The 17,519-nt window shown below is 56.1% G+C and overlaps 5 protein-coding genes across 5 annotated transcripts, besides 2 other annotated features; all 5 read right to left on the reverse strand.

Annotated features, from left to right (window-relative positions):
- Window positions 1-706: 706 nt before the first annotated feature.
- On the reverse strand, window positions 707-1,132 carry LPMP_342730 (hypothetical protein; the record flags this gene model as incomplete). The annotated part of the gene is made up of 1 exon (XM_010704397.1): window positions 707-1,132. One exon carries the CDS (start codon window positions 1,130-1,132, stop codon window positions 707-709), a length of 426 nt encoding a protein of 141 aa, XP_010702699.1.
- Window positions 1,133-1,938: 806 nt separating this feature from the next.
- Window positions 1,939-3,447, reverse strand: LPMP_342740 (hypothetical protein; the record flags this gene model as incomplete). Its single annotated transcript, XM_010704398.1, has 1 exon — window positions 1,939-3,447. One exon carries the CDS (start codon window positions 3,445-3,447, stop codon window positions 1,939-1,941), a length of 1,509 nt encoding a protein of 502 aa, XP_010702700.1.
- A 1,385-nt stretch (window positions 3,448-4,832) lies between these two features.
- Window positions 4,833-7,037, reverse strand: LPMP_342750 (hypothetical protein; the record flags this gene model as incomplete). Its single annotated transcript, XM_010704399.1, has 1 exon — window positions 4,833-7,037. One exon carries the CDS (start codon window positions 7,035-7,037, stop codon window positions 4,833-4,835), a length of 2,205 nt encoding a protein of 734 aa, XP_010702701.1.
- Window positions 7,038-7,947: 910 nt separating this feature from the next.
- On the reverse strand, window positions 7,948-8,319 carry LPMP_342760 (dynein light chain, putative; the record flags this gene model as incomplete). The annotated part of the gene is made up of 1 exon (XM_010704400.1): window positions 7,948-8,319. The coding sequence occupies one exon, from the start codon at window positions 8,317-8,319 to the stop codon at window positions 7,948-7,950; it is 372 nt and encodes a 123-aa protein (XP_010702702.1).
- A 3,633-nt stretch (window positions 8,320-11,952) lies between these two features.
- Window positions 11,953-12,466: a repeat region.
- Window positions 12,467-12,673: 207 nt separating this feature from the next.
- Window positions 12,674-13,446: a repeat region.
- Window positions 13,447-13,553: 107 nt separating this feature from the next.
- On the reverse strand, window positions 13,554-17,114 carry LPMP_342770 (hypothetical protein; the record flags this gene model as incomplete). The annotated part of the gene is made up of 1 exon (XM_010704401.1): window positions 13,554-17,114. One exon carries the CDS (start codon window positions 17,112-17,114, stop codon window positions 13,554-13,556), a length of 3,561 nt encoding a protein of 1,186 aa, XP_010702703.1.
- Between the last annotated feature and the right edge of the window lie 405 nt (window positions 17,115-17,519).

Raw genomic sequence — 17,519 nt, forward strand, 5'->3', positions numbered from 1 at the left:
AAAGATCAGCGCCTGTCTGCGAGCCACACAGACACAAGACAACAGCTGAGGGGGAGGAGGAAGATCAAGCGCGTGCACCTTCTGTTCCATCTGCACACAACCACATCCACCCACCCACGCTCACATAGACAAGTGCTGCAACGTTGAGTGAATGTGACGGAGAAGCGCCGGTGGATAAGGAAAGAAAGAGTGTGTAGGGGTGTGGGCTAATAGAGGGGGAGAGGAGCAGTAAACACATAACCACGTGAAAAACAGACACACCACAGTAGGTCGAACGACACACCATCGACCGCTTTGTGGGGATCTCAATTGAGAGCCCCACAGGACACACTATCTTGGACCGGAAGCCCAATGGCAAAGAGCGATGGGCACGAATGCCACTGCAGCCACAGAAATCGCCACGACCGTACTATGTTCTGGTCGCTGGTGTGCGTCTGACCCCGTATCAGCGAGGAGAGAGCGAGAGAAAAAACATGGCTTTTCTTAATGATGTCATGAGGTGCTCTTGTGTCCCATCACCACCTCCTCGTCCTTCCCCAACTTTGTGTCTGGGCAAGAGGAAGCTACCGATGGGAAGATTGGGGAATGGTCCTACCTGTGACAACAGCCACTCACTCCCGCGAGGCCATCGCCGAATTCGCGGATGCACGGAACGTACACCCACACAGCTCCACCAACATCCTCAGGGCCCAGAATCATCCACTACTCACGCAAGCAGCTTTTTGCGGCGGAAGAGTGCCTCCATGGCTTCCTCAAACTCCGTCCCGGTGACTAGCCCACCCTTCTCGTGTCGATATGACGGGTTCCTTGTCACAGTACGAATAAACACCTCCTTCAGCAGCTCAGTCAGGGTCATTTGCACGACCTCCGTGCTCACTGTCTTGTCAGTGAAGAGTGCAACGCGGTAGCCCGTCATTGTCTCAGAGTAGTGCACTTTGTACAGAGGCGTGTGCACGGCCCGTAACCCACCGCTCTGAGTAGACGACAACTGCGAGCTTATCTGCTGAAGGGTGTAGATAAAACCAGCGACAAGGCCGTCCTCGCCGTGCTGCACTGCACTGGTGCGCTTCCACTGCTTGCTGTAGATGGTGTCTCCATATCGGTTGAACACGTAGATGGAGTACAGCGTCATGACTCTATTTCAGACAGAATGCGTACAGGCACAATAAGGCCAATAACGACTTCAGAAGATCTCCGTAAAGTCGCCGAGAAACAGACACAAAAAGGAGAGACACAACGTCAGAGAGGGCAGTTTAGACCACCCTCACTTCTGCAAAAGCCTCCGCTTTGTCGAGAACAACAAGTAAAATGTGCGTAGCTCATGCCCTGTGAATTCCGCATCTGACAGGTAAATTAGAGAACATCGCAGGCGGCCCACCCTCTGAAAACAGCGAAGGGAAGCAGACCGACGTCCGCGGTGTCCAGCGGGGAAGGCGAGATGGGCGAATGAGACCATGATGACGGAGCAGAAGAAGTACGACAGGTAACAGAGAGCGAGACACATGCATAGGGTGGCCATTACATCGCTCTGAGCTGTGAGAGCCTTTCAGCACAAGAGGGGCAAGACAGATCCTGCGGAGCCGCTTGTCTACCCCAGCGCTTTCGTTTGTGTGATGAAGGGTGCGGGAGAGTAGCCACGGAAGAGAAGATTCTCAACCGCATGACTTCATTACTGGGTGCGTGGGTGTGTTTCTTCTGCAGCTGTAGCATTACGTTAGAACCCCAGAGAAAAAGAAAGAAGGGTAACGCGGGATGTGAGAGAGGGTGCAGTCTCACATGTGCGCACGTGCATATCGCTGCGGATGCGGGTACAAGTGTGATGAGTTGTCTGCTGGCCAGCAGGCATCGAAAGAGCAGCTAAAAAGGAGCGAACAACCATGAAGAGGATCGCGAGTGGACACTGGCACAACTAAAAAAAAGATTTTTTTTCCACAGGGCTCATCTCGGTGGCCGTTGGTAGTTGGTGCTGATGTCGCGCTCGTGCGTCAGTGCGTCGCGATCCAGAGACTGGCGGTATTCATCAATAATGTTCGGCACCCAGTCCGGCATCGACTTTTCCTTGAGATTACGTGTCGACATCCACGGTGCGACACGACGTTGGCTCTCACGTTTCACCATCCTCTGCACTCGGCGCTGCTCCATTTCCATCCAATGGTCATAGTCGCTGCCGCGGCGGCGTGCAAGACGCCGCCAGCGCATGAGCTCATTTGCCTGGTGCGCTTGCTCTCGCTGCTCTGCCTCATCGAGGTTAATATCAGCAGCGCTGACGCGCAGCCGGTTGACGCCAATGTCCACCGAGGCATGTTTTGCCTGCAAGGCTAGCGTGGAGTGCTCCTCCTTTTTCTCCGCCGGCAGGTAATCCCAGTTGCCACGCGGGCGAAGAGCGTAGAGCACGACAGACATAGAAATCAGCAAATCGGTGGGCGTGTCGCTCGGCGAAGGAAGACTGTCGAGGAGCAGTCGCGTGTTTGGCCGCGACAACCTTGTTGCCAGGCGGCGCAGCATGTTGCGCTTGTGGTTCGGGCCGGCAAAGAGAATGTAGCCGCTCTTCGCGTCATCCTCGGCGCTGGAGGGGCGTGTGAAGTGATCAAGGCAGAAGTCGGAAAGCGACGCCTCTCTCACCTGCGATGCGCCGGCGAGGCGGTACGACGACGATGCGGCACCGAAGGACTCCCGCTGCCGCGGCGCCGGAATAGGCACGGCTGCCGCTCCCACCACGCTAGACCGAAAAACGCATCCCACAGGTGTCTCCGGTGCGGCGACAAACCCTGAGTGCGTGTTCACGCCCCCACCATCGAGGTCAGTAGTGTCTGCCTGTGCGGCGTAGCAAAGCGGCAGAAGGTTGTTGCGCTCCACAATGTGATTCAGCAGTCCATACACGTCATCGCCGTCTTCCTCTTTCAACGTGTAGATAGGCACGGCGGTTTGAAAGTGCGCGCCACGAGCAGCGCGAACGACGCGATGATCGTATAGGTCAGCGCAGTGATTCGTCGCGATGATGGCGTCGTACTGATACCCCGAGGCAGTGCGGAGTAGCGTTCCGAACACGCCAGGGTCATTGACGTTGTCAAGGACAAGCACACGGTTAAGCCGCTGATGATTTGCGATGAGCTGCTCCCTCATCGGCGGCGTTGGGATCTCAAAATCACCAACGTAGCCGTCTAGTCCGGACGCGACGGAGGCCGAGACAGACTGGGCCACAAACACGACGTCAGTGGTCTGGCAATCGCGAAAGGACTCCGGGATTGGCTTTCTACACTCCACCATCAGGTGGTGTGGCCGGTACCCGGCTCGGCACAGCTCCTCAATCATCGCCTGACCACCGACGACGAGCATGTGCCGTGCTTGCCGGTACCTCTCGTTGGTGCTAAGCTTCACAAAGTGCTGTACGAGCTTGTGATTCACGTTGTCAATCACCGTTCCCTCCCAGAGCACCTCTTGTTGCATTTGAAGCAGCAACGCTTTCTGGGCCTTTTTCTTGAGATCGTCTGCCGAAAGGACCGCTGAGGACGATGGGGAGGACGCAGAAGCCGCCCTGCGGCTAGCGCTCACGGGTATCGTGACGTTGCGCTGCGATGGATCCTTGGGCGCAAGTGGATGACGGTACGCAGACTTGCTTATCCGGGCGACGGTGCGCCGATCGCCAATGGAGGACTGGAAATGGTGAGCTGTGCATAGCGTCGATGCCTTCACTAGGGTGAAGGGGTTGATGTGCTGGTCCTCCAGGGCAATTCGAGGTAGAGAATGGGCATATCGCCTCATGACCACCCACCGGTAACTCCTTCTGTGCTCTCCAAGTTTCAACAAGTCGATACTTTGTGCGATGTGATGCGAGAGAGCGAGCAGTAGACGTAAGTGGATAACGGTGAGCAATGCGGCCGACGATGTGGTGAAGAGAAAATAAAAACACAAAAAGAGGGCGTGAGATGAGGGGTCTGAGGCTGTTGTTTAGAGTGTAGAGAGCCTGAATAGTACCGTTCTAGTAAAGCAAAAACATTGTGGCAAAGAAAGGCTCGGCACCTCCCCTCCCCTCCCCTCCCTCACGCTCTTCGTCCAAGAACGCGAGAACAAGAAAAAAGGGGCAATACAGGGTCCCGAAGGATCCGCTCTCTCTCCTCGAGGGGAGGGGGGAGTGCATAAAGACGCGGAGGGAGGGTTCGCTCGCTGGCGTTCTGTAGCACGTGCACACGAGCCAGAACACTGCCGCGGCTGCGCTAACAGTGAGGCAGCCTCCTTTTTCAGCGCCGAGCACACAACACGCACATAAACAGCAGCAGAAGAGAGAATAAGAGATGCACAGACTCATAGACGGGTGAAACACCTTTTTTTTGCTTTTGCTGAAGGGCGATGTTTACGGGTGCCGTGCAATTGGGTCCTCCACTCCTCCCCCTCCCCTCCTCAGCCCCAAGGGTAAAAGGAATGGAAGGTGGCGCTCAACAAGAACAAAGCGCACCAAAGAGTTCCAGTAGCCTGTGTGTTCTGGAGTTTAGTGTACATGAAGGAGAAGAGAGGGAAAGAAGGAAAAAAAAAACGACGGAAACCACACCGAGATACACACAGGCGAGTGCATCGTGAAGGAGAAAGATGCGCTGGCCTTGGCTGACCCTGAACCGTCAAAATGAAGTGCATTGGTGCTCGTCCTCTTCTCGCGTCTACACGCAAAAGTTCCCGTGAGCTTCCCGCACCAATGTGCTCACGTCACCACCGGCGCACCACGATTTCCATACTCCACCCTAAACGGAGGAATCGGTTTAAAAATACCCCTTACGCCCCGACGGGCAGAGAAGTCCATGGACTGTGTGTGTGTGTGTGAGTGTCACCCTATTTCTTTGTCAGAAGGGACCCAGCTGCTCCTTGGTGTAGGCCTTCTTGTCTAAAATGGTGGACATCTGCAGGGAAGCGTAGATCATGGGCAGCGGTATCTGCACCACGAGCGCGTGGGGCTCCTCCTTCAGAGACGTCCCCTCAAAGTGCTCGCGCAAGAACTCCAAGAAGTAAGGAAAAATGTTGTCTGTTGAGCCGCTGCCGTTTTCCTTGAGCGGCAATTGAGGGCAGACCGAAGTGCGGCGTAAGCACGTGCCAGTGTCGCAGTCGATCGTCGAGGATACATAGCGCACCTCAAATCGAATAAGACACTGCACCTCCTGCTGCGTAGCCTTACTGACGGACATCTTGTTAGGGGCGTGGTTGTCGCGGGAATTGATGTTGTCGTAGTAAGAGCTGTTCTCATCGTGCAGCCACGCAGGACTGCGGTACTTGTCCAGGACACCCACCCGCCGCGTCACAACCTCTTTGCCCGTTTCATCGTCGGTGGTCGCAGCGACTACGGCTGTGGGTGGCTCAACCTCTGTGCAGTACAAGTACGGGCCCGAAATGGGTGGGTGGTTGCTCGCGTAGACGACTGCGCCGACAAATTGTGCATCTGGGTAGCTTGAACGGGTATTATGAGCGTCGTTGTACTGCCCTTGGTAGGCGGCGATCTTCAGCGGACCCTCGGTGACGCTGCACCGCATGGCAAGCGCCACCGTCTCGCCTAGGCGCGTTAGCACGCGCTGGAAAAAGCATATGCTGCTAGCCAGGGCAGCCGTGGTGGAGAGAAAGGTACTCTCAAAAGAGGTACCACCGTCGCCGACGCCGATGAGCAGGCCGTAGTGGTCCTCCAGAGAGTAGCGGTGCACCTCGCGCAGCACTGAAATAATGTTCGGATCGTCGGCCTGCTCGCCGCTCAAGACGAACTGATGGCGCACATACGCGCCAGTCGTCGGCGTCGTTGACGGCGGTCTCGGAATGCAGCGAGTGAGAAATGAGGAGCGCAGCCCACGCGGAAGGCAGTGCATGAAATGTGGAACATGGAAGAGTTGTGGGTACGGGTTGGCAGAGAACTCGGTGCGTGTGTCAAGAGCGACAAACAGGTCAACAAAACCACTATGAGGGGTTGAATTGTAGATGCGGAACTGCACCTTGCCGTGTTTGAGGCTGATCACCGAAATCGGCGGCATCTCTTCGACGTCCTCGGACCCAAACCCAGTGATGGATTTGACAACGTCCTCGGAATGGATGGTATCCGACATAGAAAACCGTGAGCCGCATGCGATGGACAGACGTTGCGCTCCACCACCACCAAGACCATCGCTACTGACCGTGCCAGCACTGGTGATGCCGCGCCGCGGCAGGACGTGGCGGATGGTGCTGCGTCGCTTGATGGGGCGCCCGAAAGGATCTGCAGTGCTGTTCTGGGAGCGAATGTAGGTCTTCAAGTCAACAATGTGAGACAGATAGGGGTCCTTCGCTCCCATGACTTCCGCGGAGAGGTCCACCGAGATCTCAACGAATGCGCCGCAAAACGGCGCCGACAGGAGGTAGCGTCCCTTTGGCAGGTGCGCCGTGAATGCAAAGCCGGCTTGCCCAGGGCAGAAAATGGACTCCAGACGTCGCTCATCTGCCTCTTTGGTGTAGTACAGTCGGTAGTGCTGGCGGCGAAAGAGCGCTGGTAGCCGCTGCAGCTGGAAAAACACGGCGACATCGCGCAGCTCCTTTACCTCAGTACGATCAGTGCACATCGGACAGCGAAACGCGTTTGTCGAGTGAAACGTGCCAATAAAGGGAATATCGTTGACAGAGTGGAAGTGTGCAATATCACAGCCACACGACCGGCAGCAGATCACAAAGTACACGGACATCCACGACTGCTGCACAGCGAGCAGCAGTTGCGTTGTCACCACTTCGATCGGTGTCTTGAGCAGCGCCGCCAGCGCCAGCGGGTTCCACAGAGTGAAGGTAGTATAGAGGGGACGCAGCTCATTGCACGCCCTCACAATGTCCTCATTCACAAGAGGGAGGTCTTTCTGCACGATGCGGCCCGTCTGGGGTACAGAAAAGAAGGTTGGGCTATTTAAAGGGGAGTTCGAGTCCAGGAACGGCTCACAGAAGGCCTCTAGCGCCACCCAGAAGCTCCTCTCCAGCTGTTCATAGGGCAACGAGGTCCACAAACGGCGAAACGTCGCCTTGTCGATCGATGAAGTCCCTGCGAAGCGCATCACGAGATGACGTCCTACAGTGTGGGAGAGAGAGGTCACACACACACACAGAGCGGAAGAAAAAAAACACGCTGGACAGAAGACTGAGTTGCCCCTTCAGCGGTGAAACCAGTCAATTTGAGGGAAAAAGAAGAGATAAAAACACACGAAAATATCGAGATAACAACCGTTTGGCGTGACAGGCGGCAGTCCATCATTAACACGTTGGAGACGAGTAGAGAGCAGAGCGTAAAGACGAGGGAAGTAACGACCAGTGTGCAGGTGTTCGGTACGCATGAGGAGGGGGGAGCGTCCACGCCATGTTGCAATTGAACAGTGATGCGGCAGCAGAGGCAGTGTAGTGAATACGCCGGAGAAGGGTTCCCTCAACGCTGAAAACCATCGCTAGGTGTCGCCTTTTTTCAACCAAACGGATCAACAATACACTCCCTGCCTGAACTATCAACAACACATAGACCAGTAGCGCATTTGAACGAAGAACAAATTTGACCTCAATACATTCGAGCACTGCCCTCTTCTGCGTTCATAAATTGGAGGGAAGGAGAGCAGGACTCGCACCCCGTAGTTCTCTGTGCCGATTCTCTCTGGCCTTGGCTATTTCTAAGAAAAAGCGACCGTAGCGCCGGGTCAGTGAACGACAAGACTCCGTTTGAGGTCCTGGCGGCTCTTGTGCTGCACATTCGTCAAAGCCGTACTGAGTAGTGCCCCTGCTATGTACATGATGACACGGAGTTTGAAGGGAATCAAAGAGGTGCCTAGCATCAATGCCAATCGCAACGATTTTTTTCGTTCTGACCATTGACTCTTTCCTTCTCTTCACCCCGCCTGTTTGTAGAGCATACGATTCGTTGATTTCATCCAACTCGGCCCACCTGTGCACGGACGAACAACAAAACGTGGATGCGCCAACTCAGTATTGGTAGACACCGAACACTGTCACCGTCGCAAACAGGTGCTTGCTCACGTACACCTCCTCAAAATAATTGTCTGTGTCGGAGTCCCAGAACATCTTGCACCCCGTTCGCATACCCTCGCCACGCTGCTCACCTATCATACAGTGCACAATAATTTTGTAGCGCTCCAGGTTCTTCGAGCGAATCTTATCGCGTACGGTGTCGGCTATTTCCTTGCTGATGTTCTGCATCTCATCGGCGTTGTACTCCTGGTCCTCCAGGCGGCTCTCGAGCACCGACTTTGCAATCGGCTTCAGCTCATTCGGGCGAAACTTGTGCTGGTGATCCGGCCGGAGGGAAAAGGTGGTGGCGTCAACCTCCCCCTGCATCCTGGAGCGTCGGGTAGTTGTTTATCTTTAAGCTCCTCGCAGAAGCCTGTGGATGTGCTTGGCTTCTCTCGAAGCGGGTGTGCGTAGATGATAATGCGTACTCGTGGAAAAAGAAAGTGCGGGGGATCAAGAAACAGAAGGAAGCGTTATTTGAAACCAGCGAACCCGCAAACATCGATATGCCCCCTCGCGAAAGATGTACAGAGAGACGCCAGCGGTGAGTTCAGGGTGAAGAGTTCCTTTTCCCTAACTGAGGGAGCGAAGCGGCAAAATGTTGTTAGCGGCCTTTTGCAGCTACTGAAGAGCAAGAGACGCACTACGGGAAGGACTTGTGCAATTCGCATTCACTCAGAAAGCTCTACATGACACATTCTTGTTTTTTTTTCTCGTCCTTCGCTGTGGTTTCACGCCATATACCGCGGTGTTTGTCCGTACACTCGCACAGACAAACACACGCAGCTGCATCAAACTCGAGCCAAACTTTTTCATTTCTTTGTGTCCAGTGGTGCCACAGTATTCAAAATTTGCTTCGCTGTGGAGGAGGGGTGGAGGGCTCGGTGAAAGGAAGGTCACCGCAGGTGTTCGAACGAAAAAGGCCCCGCATTCACCCAAACAATGGTAAAGCAGAGGAGGGAGGAGTGACAAGAATCGCAGCAGCAGCAAAACCATGAAAGCCCCAAGCAGCAAGGAAGGGGTGGAGGAGAAAAAGACTCATGCAGGAGAAGGCCCCACGCCCCCCTCTCCGTTCCTCCCCTTGCCGCCTCGGTGTCCTCGTTCAACTCGGGAGACCAGATATGCACCCACACATCCAGCAACAAAAAAAGGAGGGACAACAATGGTGATTGCAAAGCAGAAGAAACTATTCAGCCAGAAACTTCAGCAGGCTGATGTGGCTGGGCAGCAGCCCCCTTCTCACCAAAGAGAAGAACGGAAAGCCAAAACCAGCGAACGCAAACCGAGCGATGAGAAAAGGGGGGCGGCAGGTGCCCCCACCAGAAATACGACAGATGTAAAACGGAACAACAGAGAGCAAATAAACGAAGCGGCTGGGAGAAGAAAAAAATGAGAAGAATCAACGAATGATGCGCTCGTGCAGATTTGGGGGAAGGAGGGGAATGTCGGCTAGCTTGCAGGTAGACAAAGACCGCTGACCCTCTCTGCATCGCTGTGTAGAGAGGAGGGGGGGGGGCGTTGGCATGCGCTACTGAGAAAGTCCAAAAAGATGTCCTTAGTCCACTGTTCTACAAGAGTGGTTTGAAGCGTGCAGCAGCGGTGACATGGGCTCAGCAGTGCCCATTTTGCGACCTCACCTGTACATTACAAGTGCGCACACTAGCTTCCCTCTCCCCTCCACACACACCCACTATTCACCCATCGGAGCGAGGCTACGAGTAAACGTCGTCGAAGCTGGTCAGTGGCTTGTCAGGGAGATGATGGTGTAGCATGTGACCCCACGCCATGGACACCACACAACACCTCAAGAGCTGTCGCACACCCACATCACTTCGAAAGGTGTCGCGGCTCCGATAGTCATCTGCGATGGAACCGCTTCGCACAGTCAAGAGGAGAGCGCACGACACGGCAATGCCGTGAAGGCCAACGTACGCCTTGCGAATCTCACGGCGGAGAACAGACGCCTCGTACTGATCTGACGGACAGCCACGTATACGAAAGTTGAGGATATCAGTTGCCGGTACGCCAACGTTGTGAAGCAGCATTGGATTCTGCGTGCGGGGGTGCACCCCATTGCCGGACACTGGAAGCGGTGCCAGAGAGACCCCAGCATCGGCCGCCGTTTCATCCTGCGGTCCCTTCGAATCACAGCTGCCAATGTGCCGGAGCTTCACAGGGCGGTCGCCGGAGTGGCAGAAATATAACGCGCCACTCGCAAAGTGCACCTTCTCTCTCGCAGCTCCTCGCAGAAAACGGGCAACACCACCACCTCGAGCGTAAGCGCGATGCGGTTCCCCCCCCCCACCCCCCGCACGTAGCCTGAGCGCACAACACGGTCACCGACGAAGACGCTGGCGAAGTCAACATGCAGCGAGTGCGCGTTGTCCTTGATATCACCCCTGCGGCACAGACAGACACGGAGCACAGAGGGCGTGTGTCGGCCTCCAGTGATAGAAACTCCCTGTGGGATGCTTACGACCGTTCCAAGCAACGCGAATGAGGTGCGGATCTAGCCAACTGCTCACGACCAGTATAACATAGGATAAGCTACTCTAGCAAACCCGTGTCTTACTATCGAAAGAACGCGTGGAAGTTGGTTACGGTTCCGCTCAGCAGTGACGAGAAATTCCAACAAGGAAGCTTGCTTGAGACCCATATTGTTCTTGAGTCTACCCCTGACCGCTCCCGGGGCAGCAGCCGGCGGTGATGCCTCTGACGGACTTGGCATGCAACGTTGTCCGCGGACACACCACACCCCTGTTCGCCTCCGATCGCTTCGGAAAGAGCAAAAAGAGGCAGGAGAATCACACCCTCACGCTTTCTGTACCCAAGAGGATAAGGCAAGAGGTCCTACCCCCCATCGGCAAGGGCAGTTCCTTGTCGGGGAAGCATGGTTGGTCCATGGAAGCTCATTTCCTTCATCCAGGAAAGCACAATATATACGAGATACTTCGGCTTCTCACCCCTCACCGTGTCCAGCGTGCGGCAACAAGGGGACAAGGTAACATTCTCCGATGGTCCTCCACCCCCTCACGTGCGGTGAGCAAGTCGCAAAATCAAACCGCAGGCAGTGACTGGGGTCGACGCTCGCAGGTTGCCCTAAATGAAGCCACACACCGGACACGGTTCCCCGTTTGTTCCCATACGGGTGTGAAGCGGAAACCACGCAGGCATAACCCCCTCCTAGCGGTAAAGCTAACAGCGCTTCTCATGGGCACTGGTGCGTGTTAGCAGTCCAGAGATCGACTGCGCAATCGATGTCGTTCATGGCACTCCTCTGTACCACCTCTTCCGCGGGGTCGGCCGCGTGTATACGGGCCTAGGCAGTCCTGTTCGCATGGTGAAGAGCTTGAAGTAGCAGTCGACCCTGGGTTAGAGTAAGAGGTTCATCTTCCGAGTGAATGAGCAGGCTTGAGAGAAAGAAGGTGCTGGATTTAAGGGAACTAAGGAAAGTGCATCTAACACTGAAGCGGTGGCGCAGACCGTTTGCATTGAGAAATGCCTTTGCGTCCTGTTGGAGTGGGATAACGGGGAACCAAAGAAAGGACAAGGAAGGGGGCACATGACAAGAGGGAAAAAAAACGAGGGAAAGACGAAGGAGTTCAGCCTTTTCCTTCTCCTTCTAGTCGCTCCACTCAGTTGCACTGCTTGACGCTGCACTTCCACGCAGAGAACAGCGCACAGGAGTCATATTTCTACACGGATGAGAGTGAATTTTTCGCGCATCTGTGTGGGTGTTGTTTGGTCGGAGAGTTCCTCAGCGGAGGAGGTGTAGTGCTTCCGAGAGACCACACGACTGCCAATCTGATGATCATAAGCTTCCCTCCTCTAATGAAGACGAAAAGATCACAAAGGATAAAACTTGCCAAGAAAAAGGCGAATCGGTGTTGCGGCAGCCATAAGAGATCTGCCTTCACACCGCACACCGCCACATGAGAAACCACCCAGCAGCTCGCAGTGTTTTTTGGTTTCGCCACATTGTCCTTCTCCGCCGTAGAACAGGAGGCCAGTCCATCTCTACCACGGACTGTCACATACACATCGTGGGGCACCAAGCAGCCCTAGACCCGCGTTACAGCAATGTGCCGACACAGACATTGAAGCACAGTCTCAGGCTCACGCTCTGCCCAACCCCGCTCCGCAAGCTGCCTGAGAGCCGTTTCCACCATGCCGACAACCACGTGGTGCATTCCTCTGGGTCACTCACGCCTTCCACACCAGTAGAGAGCAAAGTCCGACTGAGGTATGTTCGAGTCACAGTGCCACTTCGTCCATCATATAGAAAGGCGCAGGCATCCTCACTGCCACCACGACATCCAGGACTTCACCCCAAAAACATCAGTAGCGATAAGACCCTCCAACCCTCCCATGTCAGCGGTGCCTGACTTTGGCATCGCCCATAGTCCTTCGGCATTTCCAGGTGAATGGCGGGAGCTGTCTGGATTCCGCAGGCAAAGAGCCACACTGAATTCTGAAAAACAAAAAAAACAATAAGATGGGTGCTCTGTCACGCAGTACATTGCCTGAGAGAGAAAAAAAAGGCAGTCCCGCATCGGTGCACCTCGTTCATGTACATCAGCGATTCCAATTAGAAAAGCAGATCGAGGAAAACATAACAAAACGGGCGCTCAGAGTTGTCCCTCTTCTCAAATTTACCCACCGTCACACACGCATACACACACACACACATGCACACACATAGCGGTCCGCAGTCCCACACGCGCAGCGCCGCACCACGGCAGGGACCTCGCCGCCCAGGAGGAGCCCCCTTCACCCACCTGCCGTCGAGCCGGGCCACGCGTCTTGCAGGCTCTCTCCGGGTGGTGGTGGGTCTAGGTGCATGCGGGGGAGGGGAGGGGGCACAAGGAGCAAGTCGGCCGGCCTCAGACCAGCGCCCTCTGCTACACGGGGGTGCCCTGTCTGCGCTGTGGCGCGGCCACTCTCCACGCTGGAGTCTCGTGGAAGCGGCGCTGTGATTCGGGGCGTCCTCGCCGGGCACCCGGCACCTGTGCCTCGCCGCCAGCTCGGCCGAATGGGGGGAGACGCCACCCCATCTCGCACGCACGCACAGTGGGGCTGAGCGGCGCAGGTCGCCCCGCGCCACTCGCGCCTGCCCTCTGCTCACCTCCGCATGACCCTGCTCGCGGGCGCGGCCACGAGTCTGTGGCGGCAGCGGCATTCCGCCCCACACTGAGCACGCGCGCACAGCGACACGCACCCGACAGGGGAAGCCCATGCAGCACGCGCGCGCGAGGTCCGTTATCAACCTCACCGCGTGCACGGCCATTGCGGGCCATGCCGGGCACTACGTCAGGTCCGACGCCCTCATTGGCACACACAGGTGCGGCTACCGCAGTGCTAGCAGAGCAGCAGGCAGCGCGCCATCTGCGCTCCACGTTGTCGCTGCTACTCACGCACTGCTGCAGGAACCCAAAGCAGGAGCAAGTGTCCGTGGTGGTGCAGGCCAAAGGAAAGAGACAACTTTGCCATCCCTCACTAAAACATTACTAGCCGGCAATGAACGGAGACAAACATGTAAGGGAGGAGATGAAACCTGCCTGTCAAGCCCACAGATTAGAACACCACGCGCTTGCTGCCAGAAAGGTTACCTGTTGCAGTGAGGGGAAGGTAGGCCGGTTGACACCGAGTCCGCTGGCGAGAAAGCGTACGAGGCTTCTGCGCTCCTCCTTCATGCGGCCACACCTTGTGACAACAGTTTCGTAGGTGTCCCAAGTGATCTCGTCCGTTGCTCTTCGCTGCGTGTGCGCGTGGAAGCGCCCGTGTAGGAGCAGCAGAAGGGGCTCTTCTATGTGAGCCATCGCAGAGGCGAGAAACTGCCGCATACTCACGAACGTCAGCGGAGCGGAGCGGGAGGCGATATTGTAGTCCTTAAAGACGTCCTCTGGGTCAATCACGAGTAACGCGGAGGCGTTGCGGTAAATGTAGTCGAAGACAGTCCGCACGTCGTCCGCGGAGACAGAAGCGGTAGGGTCAGCGGAAGGCCAGCAGTAGCTCAGATGGTACAACATATACGACACGAAGTGCACCTGCGCAGGGGACACAAACCCACGGATCACGTCAAGATACGCAGCCAGAACGCTATCTTTCTCCACCACAGCGTCCAGATAGCAAAGAATTTCGTAGAGCGTTTTTCCCACTAGCTCTGGGTAACCGTATCGCGCCTCGAGCTCGTCCACTAGCGCCTCCTGAAAGTCGCTGAGCACGTACATGTCCTTGAAGAATCGACCCGCCATGTCCTGCCGCAGCTGCAAGTTCGCACACTGTTGCGCGGCACGCTCGAGGCACTTGTCATAGCGATACTCCATGCGAATAAAAAAGCGCTCCGAAGCGCAAGCCATGAGATGGTCGATGGTGGTCACTTCAATCATACGAGGAGTGAGGGAGCGGTAGGTACCAAAAAGTTGCTGGTACAGCAACCACTCCGGTGCGCGATCTGGCGACAGCGGGTTTAGCCGCTGGAAAGCAACTGTCGAGGCCGTCGTCGAGCTCACTGCGCCGGCGCGGTACTGCAACCCAGCGTTATTCTCAACGAGGCTCTTGCTGCCAAGCTCTTTAAAAAGGCGCAGGTTCGGGTTGCCACGGTAAATGCCAGTGTTGTCTCCACCTCCCACATTACTGGACTGAGAGGACGATTGGGGCACCACCGACTCCCTCACACCCGCCGACGCGGCAGCCACCACGCGAGCTTTTTCAGCGTGGGCATACTTGATCTTCACAAAATTGGTTGCATCGGGCACTTGAATGGACAACGAGGGATCCACGTAGTTCATACGGCACAGCAGCCTTTGCTGTACCGGGTCCTCGCCGGTGAACACCTCGACGGTGCTGAGAAAGCGCTCGCTGCTGAGGTCGTGCATTGGGTGGCGAAGAACGCGCTGCATAACCGTCTCGGCCGGCAACACTTCGGATACCTTCTGCCGCATCACCACTACACCTGCCTGTTCCGAGTTAGGACGTGGAATAGTGAAGGCAACAGACGTGGCCGAGGGTCCGAGAATGTTGGCAACCCATTCTGCACGCTGACCTCGACCAGCTCTCTTCAGCGATGGCGCACCTTGGGCAGCAGGCGGGTCTGGCAGTATCGTCACAACAGCCCTGCTGTTCCGCGCGTGCTGCGCAAACGATGGTGGTTTTGACAATAGACGGCCTTTAGGTGTCACGGACGGCGTTGGGAGACCTGCTGCAGGCCGAAACGGTTGCGAACCTAGTGACCCAGGCTTGTGACTACTTGTCAGGGTGCCTTGGTTCTCCGTGGACGGTCGCGCCAATGCGCCGCTTTGCTCGCTGTTCGAATGCACCTGTTCACGCCAACCGGCACCGTGTCTATCGTGCATCATCGGTGTCTGCGATTCCTGATGCAACATTGGTGGATCCAGCTCTATGGAGCCCATCGCGCTACCCGGCGCCGTCCGTGTCGCCTTCGTCTGCAGTGGGGTGATGTCGTTCATCGCCTGGTACTGCTGCAGACGCGCCTGCATCGCGTGCCGTGCCTGGAAGTACTCGTATACACGCTGGTCAAACAGAATGGCCACGAAGCCGTCCGTTTCATCCGGGGCCTCCTCGTCATTGCCACTGTGTACCAGCTCCAGAGGGATTCCGTGCGCGCCTGCTTGCACGGCGTCGTCGTCCGCCACCATCGTCTTCCCGCTGTTGCCACCAGTGCGGTGCGCGGCGACCAGGCGCCGGTATGCCGCGTCACAAAAATGCATGTCCTCCAGGAGAACTACAACGTCGTCGGTCATCGCCTTACGAAGCTCTCGCCTCGACGCTTCTGTTGTAAGCACAAAGTCATTGTCGTAGGCGTCCAAGATCTCGTTCACACGACTCTCCACCTGCCCGAGCAGCACCAGCAGCACCACCCGCTCATCCCCCTCATCGAACAAGCTCTGCGTCTGCGCGATTTTGCTCAGCTTCAGCTGTCGATACCCTTCTCTCAAGTGGTTCGACACGTTGCTCGACACTTGTTTGCGCAGTCGGAAGAGTCGCAGTTGCACATCTTTATTCTCGACGTGGAGGTTCTGAATGTCGCGCTGTAGTTGACGATGAATCGTGGCGGCCTCCTGCGCGTCTGCCTCCAGCTTTTGGCGAAGTCGTCGACACTCGTCAGTCACTTGGTCAAACTGTCGCCGAACTCGCTCAAGCTCCGCCTCGTACCAGGCGATTTGCTCATCCTTTTCCTCTACGCAGCGCTGCAGAAGAACAAGGGATTCACCAGAGGTACTCTTGCCCAGGGCCGCGGTCAAGAATACCTTGGCGCGCCGGAGTGATTCCACCTCGTCAAAATAAGTCTGTGTCAGGCCGCTGTCCTTACGCAAGGATGAGCCGTCCTTCAGCCTCCTCAGGTTGTCGCCGTCGGTGCCCTCCCCTCTGTGTGGCTGTGTTCCTGTGATAGAGCCAGTGGTGTCACTGTTGTCACCCACAGCGTCATCGTTGCTTTGAGCAACGAATATGGACCGACAGAATTCGACGCGGAACAGTCGCAGCAAATCACCAATGAAGGAAGTGTTCGGCTGCGCTTGTATAATGCAACTGACTCGATCAAACAGCTCCATCGTTTTCAGTGTGCGGTTGAGCGACGGCGGATCATGCACTCCGCATGCCAGTAGCTCGCGCAGTTCCGTTTCGCATCGCAGCAGCTGACTCCGCCACGACTCTACGGTGGGGTACAGGGAAGAGGATGACGACACCGGCTTCTCGGCGGGAGGTGCACAGGTGATCGCCATAAGCGCTTCCGCTGGTGATGGCGCTTCTCCAAGATTTACAAGACTGTCCCCTCCTGCCGCTGGACCCAAGGGGCTTGCGAGCGGTGCTGCGACGCGCGTCGGAAGAGGCCGAAGGCATCCATCGAGCGAGAAAGCGTTCTTCTTGTAGACACGCGCGGTCCGCGTTGTCCCAGTTGAGTGGATGCCCGGGGTCGTATGCCGTAGAGTCGGTAGCGCTCGCGTGCTGCGTTGCTGCGACATATTGACGACCGACGACGAATGTGCGGTGTTCGCTGGGTGCCTGAATGTATGCACTGGTAGAAGAGTTCTGGAGAAACATCGGTGACTTAGCACCGGTATCAGTGGCGGTAACAAGAGCAGCAGTAGAACACATGGCATACGTGTGAGTCATTGCTGTGGACGTGCGGCTCGGGGAGACACACCCACCAACGGTACGGTGTGCTCGAGTGGTTAGAGCTCAGTCACTTCTGCGAGCACTGGGCAATACAGAGAGAAGGTAGCCAGAAGGGTAGGGAGTTGGCTTCGCTGGAGAATAACGCGTCGACAGGAAGTAGTGCGAAATACACCCCTACGCGCGTAACAGACGCAACTCGAAACTTCAGGCGCCACGATCGCCAGCGATCACACTATCTCAATTGCCCGTTGTTTGTTTGTTTGTTTGTTTCTTCTTCATTTTCGCCTTGTGACTTGGATGCATCACGGATAAGCTGTAAAAACAGCACATGTAGCGCCTGGCCAAGTGTAGAAGAGGAGCGAACGCGAAAACGAACAGAAAAAAAAAAG

Source organism: Leishmania panamensis, assembly GCF_000755165.1.
Source record: "Leishmania panamensis strain MHOM/PA/94/PSC-1 chromosome 34 sequence".
NCBI lineage: Eukaryota > Euglenozoa > Kinetoplastea > Trypanosomatida > Trypanosomatidae > Leishmania > Leishmania panamensis.